Here is a 17,524-nt window from a genome sequence, read left to right on the forward strand (position 1 = left end):
GTTGACCACAACTGGGACTCAGCAACTAGCAGCACCACCTTTGAATTATCTCAGTGATTGTTGCCACTCAACTGAAACTCATGCCTGAAATCTCAGACCCTGAATTCAGGCCCATGTCAAACACCGAACGTAAGCATACCTCTAGCAGGTCTTTGGATATATTCATTTTTGTGGTGGATTAGCCTTGGCTGACAGTGACACTCCCACACAACCACTCATACCCCCCACCCCAGTGAGTCAGGTGGAGAAAATAGGAAGAACAGGAACAAGAAAGCTTGTGGGTCAAGATAATGACAGGAGATTGCTTACCAATTACCATTGTGGGTAAAACAGACTCAACTTAGGTAAAATTAAGTTAATTTATCGCCAATTAAAATAAAAATGTAATTACTAATTCTGGTAGCAGGAAACAAAAAGACAAATATTAAAACACTCTCCCTCCTTTCCCAGGCTCAGCTTCATGCCTTCATTCCAGACTCCTCTTCTTCCCCCCTTATTGTTGCAGTCCCTTCAGTGAGGCAATGAGCAGCTCAAGGAGATGGGTGGGAAGGTGTTATGGCTGGTACATAACAGTATCTCTCTGCCACTCCTTTCTTCTCACACTTCTCCTCTGCTCTGGCATGGGTTCTCCACAGGCTGCAGTTCCTTCACGAAATATCCAACTGCTCCAGCATGCTGCTATGTGAATATTGTTTCTGGTGCCATGGAGCATCTCCTTCCCCTCCTTCTTCTCTGACCTTGGTGTTCATACTGCTGTTTCTCATTCTTTTTTTTTTTTTTCCCCTTCCTCCTCTGTGTGTCTGGTGTTTTTTGCCCTGTCTTAAGTATGTTTTCACAGAGGCACTACTGACTTTGTCGATTGGCTCAGTTTTGGCTTGCACTGGATTTGTTGCTGAGCCAGCTGGAACCAGCTATGTCTGGCACAGGGCAGCCCCTTACCCACTACCAAAACTTTGCTACATATATCCAATACAATGTGACACAAGTAGGAAAGTTGCATGACCTTTCAAATTAAGAAAGAATGAAGAAAAGTTATCTGTAGCATAAATTCAGCTCACACTGTTTGTCAACAAGTCAAGAACTAGAAGTGTCTATCCAATTAGATGTGACTGATGGAGGGGGGGTAAATTTGATAAAACTAGTTAATACAGTACACAGCTGATTCTAAAGGACAAAAGATAAATAATATTTCCCAATTTGAGTAATCAGAAGGGAGAAGGAAACATTTGTGATTCTTAGATTCTCTTTGCTCTGAATGTCTTCTTATAAGAAAATTATTGCACAGATGTTAAAACTTTTTTTTAGTTTTTAAATAAAATTAGAAACATTGGTAAAACTGGAAAAGAAGAAAGATTACTCCTAATGATGACCCTTGGTTGAATCTGACTACCATCTCCAGGTCTGCCCTGCTTGCCTCACTTGGATACTGTGGGACTGGGCCCAGGCTGGTAAGGCCCCTGCCATGCATATCATGGTGCTCAACTCTCCATCCCTTAGGGAGAAGCCAGCCCTCATTGTTCCCTAACAGGAAGACAGTGTTTAAAGCCTTGCTCAAGTCAATATAAACAATATCCCTTGCTCTCCATTCACTGAGCCAGTCACATCATTTTAGAAGGCTATTGGGCTGGTCAAACATGATTTCCCCTTCATAAATACATGCTGACAACTCCCAATCATCTTCTTGTCTTTCATAGCTGGGTTTTGGCTTTCCTAACACCATCCCTGCACACTCAGATAGTCTCTCTATATTCCTCCTGGGTTTCCTGACCCTTTTTCCACCTCTTGTATACTTTTATGCTTGAGCTTTGTCAGGAGCTCCTTTTTCATTCATGCAGGCCTCCTGCCACCTTTGCTTGACTTCCTGCATGTCAGGATGGACTGTTCTTTAGCTTTGAGGAGGTGATACTTGAAAAATCAACCAGTTCTGCTGGACTCCTTTGCCCTGTAGAACTGTCTCCCATGGGATTATTCCAAGCAGTACCCATGTGATGGCTTGACTGAAAGCAAGATAATTTCCTTCATGCAGTTAGAAACTTTTGTTTTTCATAACTAGCATGGTCGGTGTTTGGATTTAGTTTGAGAACAAGAAGATAACCCCCTGGTAGAGAGTTAATGTTTTTCTTCAAGTAAGTTTCCAGTGTTTTTGAGTTGGAACAAAGAGAATGTAATAGCTTACTGTTATCTTAGTTGTTGTCTGGGAGCCAAGGTCTTTCTGAGCTTTCTGCTTCCAGATGTGAGGCAGTTATGAAGGGGGGCATAGATGGGGCAGACCTTGACTGACACCCAGATTGATCAATAAGAATATTCCATGCCATCAGTGCTATGCTTCATATTTAAGGGCAGTTGGATTTTCCGGCTAGAGGGGAGACAGTGACGAGACCTGTCCTGGTTCTGCTCCATTTCAGTGGAGTTCTGTTCAGGAGTTCCTTTAGTTCAGCCTTTTGCCATCCTGTCATTTTGCAGTGGGCCTCTGAGCCTTTCTGCCTTTTTTTCCTCTTTCCCCAGGATCAGCTGTTTGGGACCAGGGTGCTCTCTTTTCCTGGGACTGGCTGCTTGTCATGGACAGAGTTCATATTCTACTTTCCATTTTAATATATATTATTAGTAGTGGTATATATTAGTATTATTTTGTTATTTTATTAAACTGTGTTTATCTCAATCCAAGTTTCTCCCTTCCCTTTCGATTCTCTCCCCTGTTTGGGGGTGAGCAGTGAGTGAACAGCTATCGTGGTTTAGATTACTAGCTTGGGTTAAACCGCAACAGCCCAGAAGAGACCCAAGTCTTCTCAAGTCCAGGGTTTTGACACATCCGTTCTTGCCAGGAGGAAGAAATTAACAAAAAACTGAACCTAATCACAACCTCTTCTATAACTTCGTATATGTGCTGCTTAAAGTAATGAAAATGAATAACAGAATTTGAAATTCAAAGCTCTTATTACTTTTTTTCAGCTTGTGGGAAAATAACCCAAGACTGCCAAGAAGTGCCTGTTCAGAAGAACTGCATCATATTTTAATTTTATTATAATTTTAAAAAAATTTATGAGTTTTTAGGTATGTGTTCTCTCATGTCAGCTGATCATACTCCAGTGATATCAGCTGCAGATCTGACAAACCTTTATTTTTCAGAAGAGAAGTTAAACAATTTCCATTAGAGGTTCAACTTTGCCATATAAGTGAGGACAGGGGAGTCTCCAAGAACTAGAAATGTGAAAAAATACTTTCATTTAACACCGTACCGCTGTTTCTGCTGCATGGGTTGCTGTCTCATAGCCATATATTGCATGTCCTCTTGTAGTCGATTAAGGGGAGAATCTGGTTTGACACGAATCCCATAATAATGGTATTTGGAGTTCCCCCTTTATGAAAGAACAAAAATAATATTAGTTTTATACACATGCATCATACTCACTTCACAATTTGCCTTGACTGGAAAACAGTACATAAAAGTTAGGCTTGACTTTCCTCTCACTCTAGTATAAAACTGGTATCACTCTACCAGTTTCTGGAAATCTGTTCACTTAAACTATATTTCCCAGCACTTTACTGTTGGACTTCATTTAAATAGGATAAGGAAAGTAAAATCCAAATAAATGACTTAGGTAATCAGTCCATAAATGGATTATGCTTGTGAGTGAAGGTTTGTGAATGTTCCACTAGTCAACTTCAGTCCTGATCAGCTGGAGAGGAAGAACAGAATTGGGCTATCTGCATTCATGTTTATGTGAGTGCTACTGCTGTCTATGTGGGTGCTAGTAAAGGCATTGCTCTGTGTTAGCTTATGTGGTTAGCTGTGTTAGTGTTGTGTGTGTTTATCTGCATCTTTGGAATACATGTTCAGTCTCACTACTAGCTGGACCTGCAAATGGGAACAGCGGTAACTGCGTCTATTGGACTGAGATGAAAGAATTCTTCTAATACATCATTGTGCCTTTGTATAGAACAAATAGTAGCTAACACACACAAAACCCAAGTAAAATGGTCACTTTAATGACATTTAACAGTATAGGAAAACAATAGAATAAAATGCAAATATTTTTATAGTGGTCATACATAAATTCTGTGGTTTCATTTTTTTTTGGCAATGCTAACATTTTACCTAGCTTACACCCCCATGGTTTCATTTCCTTGGATTTTCCCTTTAATTTCAGCTTGAATAATTCTCAAATTTTGTTTTATGTATGTTTGCATTTACTACTTAATTACTTAAGAAAGTAATTATACAAAAAAGGAATCAGCATGAACTTCCAAATTTTGCAGGTTCACAAATCTTACCAAAACTCCGGGCTTAGTTTGAGCATCCAATAAATCCCCAAGCCATGGATTTGTTTTTGGCATTTGGAACAAAATTTTATTCCAATATGCTGGGGCCTCACACAGCTGTATAATCCATTTCAATTTAGTCTACCAAAGCAATTAATATGACCAAGATATGTGTTTAAAGTACAGTAAAAGATATACAAAGTTTGTGTGACATTTAATATGCTACTCTGCAGGGTTATTTACTAATAGAGCAGTGAACAAATTCTGTTCTAATGTTTGATATAACTTGTCAAAGGACATGAATATCAATATTTCAATGTTCATTATTAATGAAAAATGTTTCCACTCTGACCTTTCTTTGTTGCAGAACTACTAGTAACATTTAGATTATAATGAATATATTGGATATACAGTTCTGTTTAAGTTAGCTGTGAGCAGTTTACCAAACACAATACATGAACTATCATGTTTAGGTTTACTATAATGGTTAGGTTTCTAAACAAGAGCTCTGTGTAAAGATGCAGGAGAAGCGAGATCTAACTGGTTCCAAGATGGATAATGTTGCACTTTAAATAAACAGAACAAAACGGTGTAGATATAAATGCATTATTTAAAAAGTCTTGACATTCACTAATATATTTTATCGTAAGCATTTACAACTCTGAAATAAAGCCTAGGAAAAAATATTCTTGTAAACTTTTACCTTCACTTGAGTGTATTAACAAAGCTAACTAAGTATATCTTAATTATATTGTTCAACCTTTCCATTTAATCTTTACTTATTAGATTATGGAATATGAGCTATTTCTGTTTTACCTCACAAAGAAAAAATTATAAACAAACAAAATTATTTCCCAATTAACCTCTAAATATAGCATTATACTTTTTTTTCCAGACAAATTATAATTTGTTAGGATTAATTTAAATGTGTTCTACTAATCATATGTATTTGACAGATATTCTTTCAAACACATCTTGGCATTAGCCAACAATGGGAAATCAAAAGCCAAGGTAAGTCCAAAAGAAGGATTTTTGCTCTAGGGTGAAAATATTCCAATAACAAAAACTTGAGGTCATTACTTGGTAGGTTACAGCCTGGAAAGAAGAGTGCCAAAAGCTGAATACCATGCAAAAAGGTAAATAATCTGCAGACATGATAAAGTTATTGCAAACAACCTTAAACATATTTTTTTGTATTTGCAGAAATGTAATTCTAAAATTGAAATGTCTAGACTTTGATTTCTGACGTGTTGATTTATAATATTAACAACATTTGAATGATATTAAATGGTTTAGGCAGAATAGGCAAACTGACTCCAACTTCAGTGAAACTTAAAATATTTAGAAAACTTTAGATTAGAAATTAGTTAAGCCAATTGCATGCAGAAAGAAATGGAAAAGGAAATAAAATGGAGGAAAATGAATAAATCATTAAAATGAACAGATATTAACACGCAACAAAATGGGAGCTTAAGGAAGAATATAGGGCTAAAACCATATTTACAGTCCTGATTTGAGCCATAATTCAATAAATGCTTTAAAAACAGGGAAAACATCCATTAAGTTTGAACTGGGTTCCATTAATTTCTTCCAAAATTACTGAGGCTAGGAAAGAACAATTATTCACAGAATCACAGAATGTTAGGGATTGGAAGGGACCTCAAAAGATCATCTAGTCCAATCCCCCCGCCAGAGTAGGAACACCCAGATGACGTTACACAGGAAGGCGTCCAGGCAGATTTTGAATGTCTCCAGAGTAGGAGACTCCACAACCTCCCTGGGCAGCCTGTTCCAGTGTTCTGTCACCCTCACTGAGAAGTTGTTTCTTCTCAAATTTAAGTGGAACCTCTTGTGTTCCAGTTTGAACCCATTACCCCTTGTCCTACCATTGGTTTTCACTGAGAAGACCCTGGCTCCATCCTCGTAACACTGACCCTTTACATATTTGTATACATTAATAAGGTCACCCCTCAGTCTCCTCTTCTCCAAGCTAAAGAGACCCAGCTCCCTCAGCCTTTCCTCATAAGGGAGATGCTCCACTCCCTTAATCATCTCTGTTGCCCTGCAGTGGACTCTCTCCAGCAGTTCCCTGTCCTTCTTGAACTGGGGGGCCCAGAAATGGACACAATAGTCCAGGTGTGGTCTCACCAGGGCAGAGTAGAGGGGAAGGAGAACCTCTCTCGACCTACTAACCACCCCCCTTCTAATACACCCCAGGATGCCATTGGCCTTCCTGGCCACAAGGGCCCAGTGCTGATCATGGTCATCCTGCTGTCCACCAGGACCCCCAGGTCCCTTTCCCCTACACTGCTCTCTAATAGGTCATTCCCCAACTTATACTGGAACCTGGGGTTGTTCCTACCCAGATTCAAGACTCTACACTTGCCCTTGATCTATTTCATTACATTTTTCCCTGCTCAACTCTCCAGCCTGTCCAGGTCTTGCTGGATGGCAGCACAGCCTTCTGGCGTGTCAGCCAGTCCTCCCAGCTTGGTGTCATCTGCAAACTTGATAGTACACTCTATTCACTCGTCCAAATCGTTAATGAATATATTGAATAATACAGGTCCCAGTACTGGACCGAGGCACTCCACTAGATACAGGCCTCAACTGGACTGTGCCCCATTGACCACAACTCTGTGGCTTCTTCCCTTCAGCCATTTCACAGTCCACCTCACTACCCAATCATCCAGACCACACTCCCTCAGTTTAGATGTGAGGATGCTGTGGGACACTGTGTCAAATGCTTTGCTGAAGTCAAGGTAGACCACATCCACCACTCTGCCATCATCCATCCACCTTGTTATGTCTTCATAAAAGGCTATGAGGTTGGTCAAGCATGACTTCCCCTTGGTGAAGCCATGTTGACTGCCCCTAATGACCCTCTTATCCTTGATATGCCTTGAGATGGCACCAAGGATAAGTTGTTCCATCACTTTCCCAGGGATGGAGGTGAGGCTGACCGGTCTATAGTTACCTGGGTCCTCCTTCCTGCCCATTTTGAAGACCGGAGTGACATTTGCTTTCCTCCAGTCCTCAGGCACCTCTCCCGTTTCCCAAGACTTGGCAAGGATGATGGAGAGTGGTCCAGCAATGACCTCAGCCAGCTCCCTCAGCACCTGCGGGTGCATCCCATCCGGATCCATGGATTTACGGATGTCCAGATTGCTTAATTTCTCCCTAACCCAGTCCTCATCAACTGAGACAAACTCCTCCATTGTCCTGCCTTCCTCTGGTGCCTCAGCTGTACGGGGCTCCTCAGGACAGCCTCCAGCAGAGTAGACAGAGACAAAGAAGGCATTCAGTAACTCTGCCTTCTCTGTATCTTCTGTCACCAGGGCACCCACCTCGTTCATTGCCTACATTGAGTCTGGTATTAGTTTTATCTGCCATGTATTTGAAAAAGCTCTTTCTGTTGTACTTGACTCCTCTTGCCCGGTTTAATTCTAAGGAGGCCTTAGCTTTCTTAGTTGCCTCCCTACATCCTCTGACAACAGCCTTAAATTCTCCCCAAGTGGCCAGCCCCTCCTTCCATGATCTGTAAACTCTCCTCTTCCACTTGAGCTTACCGAACAGCTCCCTGTTTAACCACGCAGGTCTCCTGGCTCCCTTCCTTGACTTCCTAAATGCAAGGAGGTCTTTTTTTTTTTTTTCACAGAATCAACAGTAGATCCCTCTATTTGTCTTTCGGTAGTTCTGAAAATACCTCTAAACAGTTAAGAAACATCAGGATAAGACTACCATAACAGACATGCAAATTGCATTATAAGAAAGATATTTTCATAGAATCATAGAGTGGTTTGGGTTTGAAGGGACCCTTAAAGATCATCTAGTATAACCCCCCTGCCATAGGCAGAGACTTTTTTCAGTAGATCAGGTTGCTTAAAGTCCCATTTAACCTATCTCATACACTTCCAGGGATGGGACATCCACGGTTTCTCTCGGCAGCCTGTTCCAGTGTCTCACCACCCTCAGCATAAAGAACTTTCTTCCTTATGTCCAAATTAAATCTGCCGTCTTCCAGTTTTAAACCATTGTTCCTTGTCCTGTCACTACAGACCTTGGCAAGATGTTTCTCTTCATCTTTCTTATAAGCCCCCTTTAAGTATTGAAAGGCTGCAATGAGGTGTCCCTGGAGCCTTCTCTTCTCTAGGCTGAACAACCTCAGCTCTCTTAGTCTTTCATCATGGGATAGGTGTTTAAGCCCTCCTCTTCATAGGAGAGGTGTTTCAGCCCTCAGGGAAATAGAGGGAGAGAACTGGCCTGCTGGCGACACTTCCCTTTATGCAGCCCAGGATGCAATTGGCTTTCTGGACTGCAAGTGCACATTGCCGGCTCATGTCCAGTTTTTCATCCACCAGTATACTGAAGTCCTTCTCCACAGTGCTTCTCTCCATCCATTCATCCCCAGTCTGGAGTTTGCCCCAAATCAGGTGCAGGACCTTGCACTGGACCTTTTTTAACTTCATATGGTTTGCATGGGCCCACTCCTCAAGCCTGTCAAGGTCCCTCTGGAGACAGGCCCTTCCTTCAAGCAAATCCACTGCATCACTCAGCTTGATGTCATCTGCAAACTTGCTGAGGGTGCACTCATTCCCACTTATGTCGTTGATTGAAGATATCAAACAGTACCGGTCCCAATACGGATCCTTGAGGGACACCACTCGTCCCTGGTTTCCACTTGGACACTGAGCCATTGACTGTAACTCTTCAGACGTGGCCATCCAGCCAGTTCCTTATCCATCTAACAGTCCATCCATCAAATCCGTATCTCTCCATTTCAGCAGTCAGAATGTTGGGGGGGTCTGTATCAAAAGCCTTACAGAAGTCCAGGTAGATGCAATCTGCAGCTCTTCCTTTGTCCACTGATGCAGTCACTCTATTGTAGAAAGCCACTAGATTAGTCAGGCACGATTTGCCCTTGGTGAAGCCATGCTGGCTGTCTTGAATCACCTCCCTGTTTTCCATATGTTTCAACATATCTTCCAGGAGGATCTCTTCTATGATCTTTTAACTAGTGCATGACACAGGAAAGAGGGGAATACAGTTTTCTGATGCAGAAAACCCTGTCCTTTAATTGTTATGGTTTTCAGTGTGAAGATTCTGGACTCTTTTTTCAGATGCAAGGCAGACATTGATTCTTTGTATATCTAAGTTTTAAGACAGATTTTTTTGCATTTTGCAAAAAAGAAATCATCATCCATTTAAATATGATATTAAATAATTTTAGCCTATTTCTAAATTTCTAAATTTAGCATATTTCTTTGTCTTAACATTGAAACAATTATTTTAAAAACATTCAAAATTATCTAGAAGTCCTTCTTCACAATTTACAGAATTCAATTTCCCTCACCCAATTTTAGCATTTTCTAAGAAAAGTAAATTCTCTTCCAAGAAATTATACTGGCTCCTGCTGTCTTTTCCTACCATGATGATAAACTTTGAAAAAAAAAATTGGTTTTCACCTCCATATTACCACATTCTTATGAGTGGGATGTCAGCAAATCAAAATAAGTGTATAGCCTCTACCCAATATACTCATACATTTGTATCACAATCAGTATTTAAATTTCTATGGTAAAGGAATACAGGAATCTGAAATATATAAGTTTATGTTGGTTAGTAAGGCTGAGAAGCAAAAAGGACGTGGTATATATAGAAATTTAGCAAAAATTTACAAAACTATTAATACCAACTGAAGAAAAAACCATGTTGTTTACATAACATTTCAAGAAAGACTAGCACTGTTTAAAAATAAACTGAAGATTAAGCTTTGAGCCTTTCTCCTTCACCTAAAAGTTATGTTTAATGGCTTTACCACTATGTTTGCAACTACCTTTTTATGCAAACATATTCAGCTTTCTTGTATGGAAAATTCCTAACTACAGGATTTACAAAGACAGAATGAGGCAAGTGGCAGAAGAATAAAACATATTAGAGGCTAACAGATTTTTTTTTTAATCTCATCAAATGGATCTTCAGAATTATTATATTATAATAAACTTATTCAGAATAATATAAATATTTTAGAAGAAATTAAATAATATTTTTTATTCAAAGTGTGTGCTGCTTCTTTCCCCCTTCACCTGCTCCTAAATTATTATATTGGGTACACAAATTGTAGAAAATTATTTTAAAATGTCAAACCCAGACTACTTCAGAATTATTTGATTAATATTTTTTACATTTACATTAGGACTCACAGAACAGGCAAATATATTAAGCTGTGTTAATACAATGCAGAACCTAGAAAAAATATGCACTCTACAACATGTTGTGACACTTAACCTGACAAAATATAGTGACAGAAGATGTAGATTACAAGCAACTAAAATGGAAAATTAAAAGCAAAAAGTAGCAATAAATAAAACAAACATTTAGAGGCAGGCTAAGCATGCAGAACAAACAAGAGATTAGCTTTCATGAAAGAAAACTTACATGGCTGTTGAGAAGAGAGCTTCTGTGAGTAGAGAGACCATCAGACTTCTGCAGTGTCTCAATCGCCATTTCAATCTGATAATAGATGTCATTAAAAAATGACTCAAGACAGTAAAAAAGGCTGATCAGAAAAAATCTAATAGATTGCTTAAGTTCAACAGAAATATCTAGTTCGATCACGGCTAAGGGATATTTTCTACTTAAAGGGTTCATCCTGAAGTCCCCATGAAGGTAAACCTCCCCAGTGAAGTCAGGGAGGCATTTTGCTTGCATATATACTGAAGCATCCCACTTTCAAAGTCCAGTTTACCTTCCTCCCTGCTCATCACATGAAATAAGAGAAGTGGATTTACCAGTAAGCTACATTGCAAACAGTAAAAATTATAGAACAATCAATGTTTTAAATAAAATAAATAAATAAAATAAAATAATAAAAAACCCCAAATAAACAAACAACAAAAAAACCCAGAATGAAATCCTAAGAAAGGTCTCAATGCTTCTTCCTCTAAATCAGGGGTGTCAAACTCATTTTCACCAGGGGTCACATCAGCCTTGCGGACCAAATGTAATTTTAGGACTGTATAAATGCAACTACTCCTGCTCTAAATATTTGAGAAAGACCTGTGCACACTCTGAATGTGAATTAGAAACAAAATTTCTGCTCTCTGCAGCCATGGAATAAAAACTTAGTCATTCAGTAGGTTTTCTGCCATTAGTTTCATTGGACAGGGTATCACTCCTACAGCCTGTCAGAGCATTCTTTGAATATCCAGAGCTCTCAAAGTAAACAAAATTGGAGGTTTACACAGACAGCAAGATCCATCCTTAAAAAAAGAAAAAAAAATCAGATGGGTTCAGAATAATACTTTTAAAAAAAAAGTATTATATAACACTAGTTATACATTAGTATTACTCCTAATACAAATGTGTAAAGACAACCATACTTATTCCCATTTTTCCCCCCATATTAATACATCTTTGATTAATTCTATGACAGCATTAAAAATAAATTTGCAATTTAACTGTAGTTTAGCTGCAGAGCTAGAATAGCAAAAACATTGAAAGTGATAGAGACAATGGGATGTACAGTAAAAGAAGGTACATAATTAGCCACATTAAATGGAAAAAACCACAAAAGCAATGGAAAACCATCTGTACATTTAAAACCACTTATTCCCCCTGTAGACAATTTTTAAATGTCTTCTCTATCCTTCTTTGATTATTACAGTATTATCCAAAGAGTTTATGCTGGTGAATTACACTACTGAGTTCACTCAATATACAGCACAAAACTGGAAAATATTTCAGAATATATTTCAATTAGTGCATAAATACAATTTGCTTTCCCCTTTTTATAAGCTAATCAAATAGTATTTTTACTGTAGTAATTCTCAATGAAAAAGTAAGTATTTCTTACAATTGCCTAATATTCGAAATATAAGCCTTTTTATAAAAGCATACAAGTATTTAATTAATATGCAAGAAAATATACTTCAATATTATAAAAATAATATTTTAATCCAGATTTTTTTTCTTGCTTCAGTGGAAAATACTATTAGGTCACACTATTCAATCGGACAGAAAAAGTCAAATTTAAAAGGGTACATTTCCTGAGTATTGCATTAGGAAGCAGGCATGGCTACATATTATTGTGTTCTCTTTAATTCTCTGTGCAAGTATGAAAAATATTGTGATGGTGCAGGTAGGATGAGGATTAAAAGTGAAATGAGTTCTAGCTATATCAGGTACAAAGCAAAGAAAAACTGAACTTCTCTGTTGCTCTAGTTTGCCTGTTATATTTATACTTTCTAGTATTAGGTTGGTGCAAAAGGAATTGCAGTTCTTGCATTGTTGAATTTTGCTGTTTGGTATTGGAATACATTCTTAAAAAATGTGGTTATGTTATACATAATTTTAATGTTCTTTTCTGGCTTTATGTTTTTCTGCTACTGACTTATTACTTGCTGTTTATTTTATATTTATTGTAGACTGTGGAAATTATGTTAGACAAAAAGCAAATTTGAGCGATTTTCTTATTCGAGTTCAAAATGGGTTGTAAAGCAGCAGAGACAACTCACAACATCAGCAACACATTTGGCCCAGGAACTGCTAATGAATGTACAGTGCACTGGTGGTTCAAGAAGTTGCACAAAGGAGACAAGAGCCCTGAAGATGAGGAGCATAGTGGCTGGCCATCGGAAGTTGACAACAACCAATGGAGAGCAATCATCAAAGCTGATCCTCTTACAACCACACGAGAAGTTGCTGAAGAACTCAACGTTGACCGTTCTATGGTAATTCAGCATTTGAAACAAAGTGGAAAGGTGAAAAAGATCGATAAGTGGGTGCCTCGTGAGCTGACCAAAAATCCAAAAAATCGTTGTTCTGAAGTGTCATCTTCTCTTATTCTACGCAACAACGAACCATTTCTCAATTGGACTGTGATGTGTGATGAAAAGTGGATTTTATATGACAACCAGCAATGACCAGCTCAGTGGCTGGACTGAGAAGAACCTCCAAAGCACTTCTCAAAGCCAAACTTGCACCCAAAAAAGATCATGGTCGCTGTTTGGTGGTCTGCTGCCAGTCTGGTCCACTACAGCTTTCTGAATCCCGGCAAAAGCATTACATGTGAGAAGTATGCTCAGCAAATCTATGAGATGCACTGAAAACTGCAACGCCTGTAGCCGCCATCAGGCTTCTTCAAGTACATCAGCAGCAAAAGGAAGATTAGGGAAAATGTAGGTCTGTTCCTGAATGAGGTGGGTACCCTGGTGACGGATGATACAGAGAAGGCAGAATTACTGAATGCCTTCTTTGCTTCTGTCTTTACTGCTAAGATCGGCCATCAGGAATCCCAGACCCTAGAAGTAAGAGAGAAAGTCTGGAGAAACCAAGACTTCCTTGGTTGAGGAGGATCGGGTTAGAGATCATTTAGGCAAACTGGACACCCACAAATCCATGGGCCCCGATGGGATGCACCCACAAGTACTGAGACAGTTGGCAGATGTTTTTGCTAAGCCACTCTCCATCATCTTTGAAAGGTCTTGGAGAACAGAAGAGGTGCCTGAGGACTGGAAGAAAACCAGTGTCACTCCAGTCTTCAAAAAGGGCAAGAAGGAGGACCCAGGAAACTACAGGAAAGTCAGCCTTACCTCCATCCCTGGAAAGGTGATGGAACAACTGATTGTGGATGTCGTCTCCAAGCATGTGGAGGAAAAGAAGGATATCAGGAGAAGTCAACATGGATTCGCCAAGAGGAAATCATGTTTGACCAACCTGATAGCCTTCTATGATGGCATGACTGGCTGGGTAGACGAGGGGAGAGCAGTATATGTTGTCTATCCTGACTTCAGCAAGGCTTTTGACACTGTCTCCCACAACATCCTCATAGGCAAGCTCAGGAAGTGTGGGTTGGATGAGTGCACAGTGAGATAGATTGAGAACTGGTTGGATGGCAGAGCTCAGAGGGTTGTGATCAATGGTGCAGAATCTAGTTGGAAGCCTCTAGCTGGTGGTGTTCTCCAGGTGTCAGTACTGGGTCCAGTCTTGTTTAACCTATTCATCAATGACCTGGATGAAGAGACTGAGTGTACCCTCAGCAAGTTTGCTGATGATACAAAACAGGGAGGATTGGTTGATACACCAGAAGGCTGTGCTGCCATTCAGTGAGATCTGGACAGACTAGAGAGTTGAACAGAGAAGAACCTGATGAAATTCAACAAAGGCAAGTGTAGGGTCCTGCACCTAGCGAGGAATAACTCCAGGGACCAGTACAGGGGTGCCTTAAACCTTGACAACAGGTTAGGGGCTGACTTGCTGGAAAGTAGCATTCCAGAGAAGGACTTGGGAGTCCTGGTGGACAACAGGTTGACCATGAGTCAACAATGTGCCCTTGTGGCCAAGAAGGCCAATGATATCCTGGGGCACATTAGGAAAAGTGTGACTAGCAGGTCGAGGGAGGTTCTCCTCCCCCTCTACTCTGCCCTGGTGAGGCCACATCTGGAGTACTGTGTCCAGTTCTGGGCTCCCCAGTTTAAGAAGGAGAAGGAATTACTGGAGAGAGTCCAGCAGAGAGCTACAAAGATGGTTAGAGGTCTGGAGCATCTTATGAGGAGAGACTGAGAGAGCTTGGAGAAGAGAAGGCTGAGAGGGGACCTTATTTAAACTTATAAATATCTGAAGGATGGATGTCAAGAGGATAGGACCAGATTCTTTTCAATGGTGCCCAACAACAGAATGAGGGGCGATGGGCACAGACTGAAACATAGGTTCCATCTAAACATGAGGAGAAACTTCTTTACTTTGAGGATGACAGAGCACTGGAACAGGCTGCTCAGAGAGACTGTGGAGTCTCCTTCTCTGGAGACCTTCAAAACCCACCTGGATGCATTCATGTGCCACCTGCTCTATGTGAACCTGCTTTAGTGGATGGGTTGGACTAGATCTCCAGGAGTCCCTTCCAACCCCAACCATTCTGTGATGTATGGGGCTATGTTTTGGATTTGTGCTGAAAACAGTGTTGATAATACAGAGATGTTTTCATTAGTCTTGAGCAGTGCTTACACAGAGTCAAGACCTTTTCTGCTTCTCACACTGTCCTGCCAGCAAGTAGCCTGGGGGTGCACAAGAAGTTGGGAGGGGACACAGTTGGGACAGCTGACCCTGACTGACCAAAGGGATATTCCATACCATATGATGTCATGCTCAGCAATAAATATAATAATTATAATAAGAACGAGAACAACTTTTTAAAAATTATTAAACTGTTTTTATCTCAACTCACAAGTTTTCTCATTTTTACTATACTGATTCTCTCTGCCATCCCACTGGTGGGGAGTGAGCCAGTGGCTTTGTGGTGCTTAGTTGCCAGCTGTGGTTAAACCATGACAGCACTCACTTCATATTAGTCACATGCACAAAGTTAAACTAAATGTAAATATTTGCAAGACAAAGCCACATATTACTAATTCTGCCAACATAATATGCTTTTTGCTACAGAAACGTGTCAGCATGCAGGAACATCATAGTGACTAAGAATCTGTCCCCAAAGATTTAACATACTTCTGAAGTACTTACTGTAGCTGGGGAGGCCCGCGTTGTATGAGTCACTGAATGAGCAGAATTTTCCATTGAATTGCCAATCAGATAGGTCCCTCCTGAGCTGCTAATGAGCTGTCCTCCTGTAACACCCATCTGAATCCCTCCGGTGCCCACAATACTATGAGAAGAGGCCACTGTTGTTGCCTGTGCAGAACTTCCTTGAGTATCGAAGTAATTTCCCCCAGTGTTTTGGCTATACATCTGGGTTTCCGTGTAAGGATAAGTTGTTCGACTTCAGGAAAAGAAAACAAAAGAAGTTGTAGTTATTTATTTGGGTTGTTTAAGTGAGGGAAGCATCATTGTAGAAAAGAGTGTACAGTTGCTATAACCAAACTTAATAGGATTGGCAAACGACTCCTGCCTCCACATGAAATAGCATTTAATTATGTTGAAGTACCAAGTAATTAACTTGGACTCACTGTTAAAATAGTATTCATTAAACTTCACAGAAAATGTTTTCAGTCCCATCTGAAGATGGGTAGAGAAAAGCATGACAAGAATTGAAGAGATGAGGGAAAAAGTTATTCAAGTATTAATACGTTATATAGTAATTTATTAAACTGTTGTAACTTTTTAAATCCTATAGTTAAAGATGGATTTTTATTTAGATGCCATTTATTTTGTATACTGTGTATGTTACACAGCCGTAAACATGAACAAAAAAAATGTCAGCCAAGATGGTCCTATATACAAGAGTACTATAAATATTTTGTGTTGATTTTAAATTCACTGAAACTCTCTGGCTGCAGCTTGAAATGCTGAGCTCATTCATATTAATTGAGACATGCAGTTAGTTCAGCAGAGTAAAATTTAAAATTGGACAACAATATGTAGTGTTATGATGAAAAAGTAATAAAACTAAAACAATTACAATTTGTGAAGGGATTAAAAAAATCAAAGGAAGAGCAGTAATTTAACTCAGTTGTTGCCACCTATTAAACATTTGGGCCTCATTAACCAGTTAATCTTAAACTTTTCTTTTAACTCATGAACCTTATGTCATTCTGCACTTCGTGTTCATAATGACTTGGATCATTACCATTTAATGGTTTATAATCTTTTATTAGCTATTGAACATAGTGGATATTTGGTCCTGTGTACTAACTTGGACTTTCAAATTGATATAGCTCAAAATACACAAGTAAAAAACACTCATTAGCTTTTCTAAAATGAAGAATCTGGATTTTGAAGTAATTAAAAAAATTTAGCCAACTTTTCTAGACCAACAAGCTTTATACCATAACATATTACAATAAAATATTCAAATGATAAAAATTAGTTTATTTACCCAGATGATAATTTTGACATTTAATCATAAAATCCTGTAATGTTTCCTAAAATGAACTGGCACCAACATTTTCAACCCATAACAACAACAAAGTCAGAACTTCTATGATATTACCTATGGCCATCATGGATTCTCTCTTCTTCAGAGACAGCAAAAACCTCTAAAACTTAATTTTAATATCCTAAAAGCATTTCAAGTTATGTAGTATATTACTTGCTTTCACAGTTAATTAAGCTATTTTTTCTTTTATTCTTGGTATTTCAAAAGCTTTAAGAGCAGCTGTGAGAAATTCACAGTTAATCTAGAGGGACTACAGTGCAGTCTAATGAAAACAAAAAATTTTAAAAATGGCGTTAGGGAGAGAAGAAAGGCTCCAGAACCTGTATGGTCATCTAGTAGCACCTTCTTTTCGGAGCTAGAATCAAGCCATCTTTT

At 39.2% G+C, this 17,524-nt stretch overlaps 1 protein-coding gene across 1 annotated transcript in view; it reads right to left on the minus strand.

Moving 5' to 3' along the window:
* The window catches only part of LOC136114487 (transcription factor RFX3-like), an 88,839-nt gene that overhangs the window by 38,531 nt on the left and 32,784 nt on the right, over positions 1-17,524 (minus strand). The window contains exons 3-7 of the mRNA XM_071801574.1: positions 15,778-16,033; positions 10,695-10,773; positions 9,558-9,581; positions 5,765-5,795; positions 3,237-3,356 (exon numbers count right to left, since the gene is read on the minus strand). Of these exons, the coding sequence (XP_071657675.1) occupies positions 3,237-3,356; positions 5,765-5,795; positions 9,558-9,581; positions 10,695-10,773; positions 15,778-16,033 (510 nt within the window). The remainder of the gene's footprint in view (positions 1-3,236; positions 3,357-5,764; positions 5,796-9,557; positions 9,582-10,694; positions 10,774-15,777; positions 16,034-17,524) is intronic.

The sequence above is a fragment of the Patagioenas fasciata genome, chromosome W (assembly GCF_037038585.1).
Source record: "Patagioenas fasciata isolate bPatFas1 chromosome W, bPatFas1.hap1, whole genome shotgun sequence".
NCBI classification, from domain to species: domain Eukaryota; kingdom Metazoa; phylum Chordata; class Aves; order Columbiformes; family Columbidae; genus Patagioenas; species Patagioenas fasciata.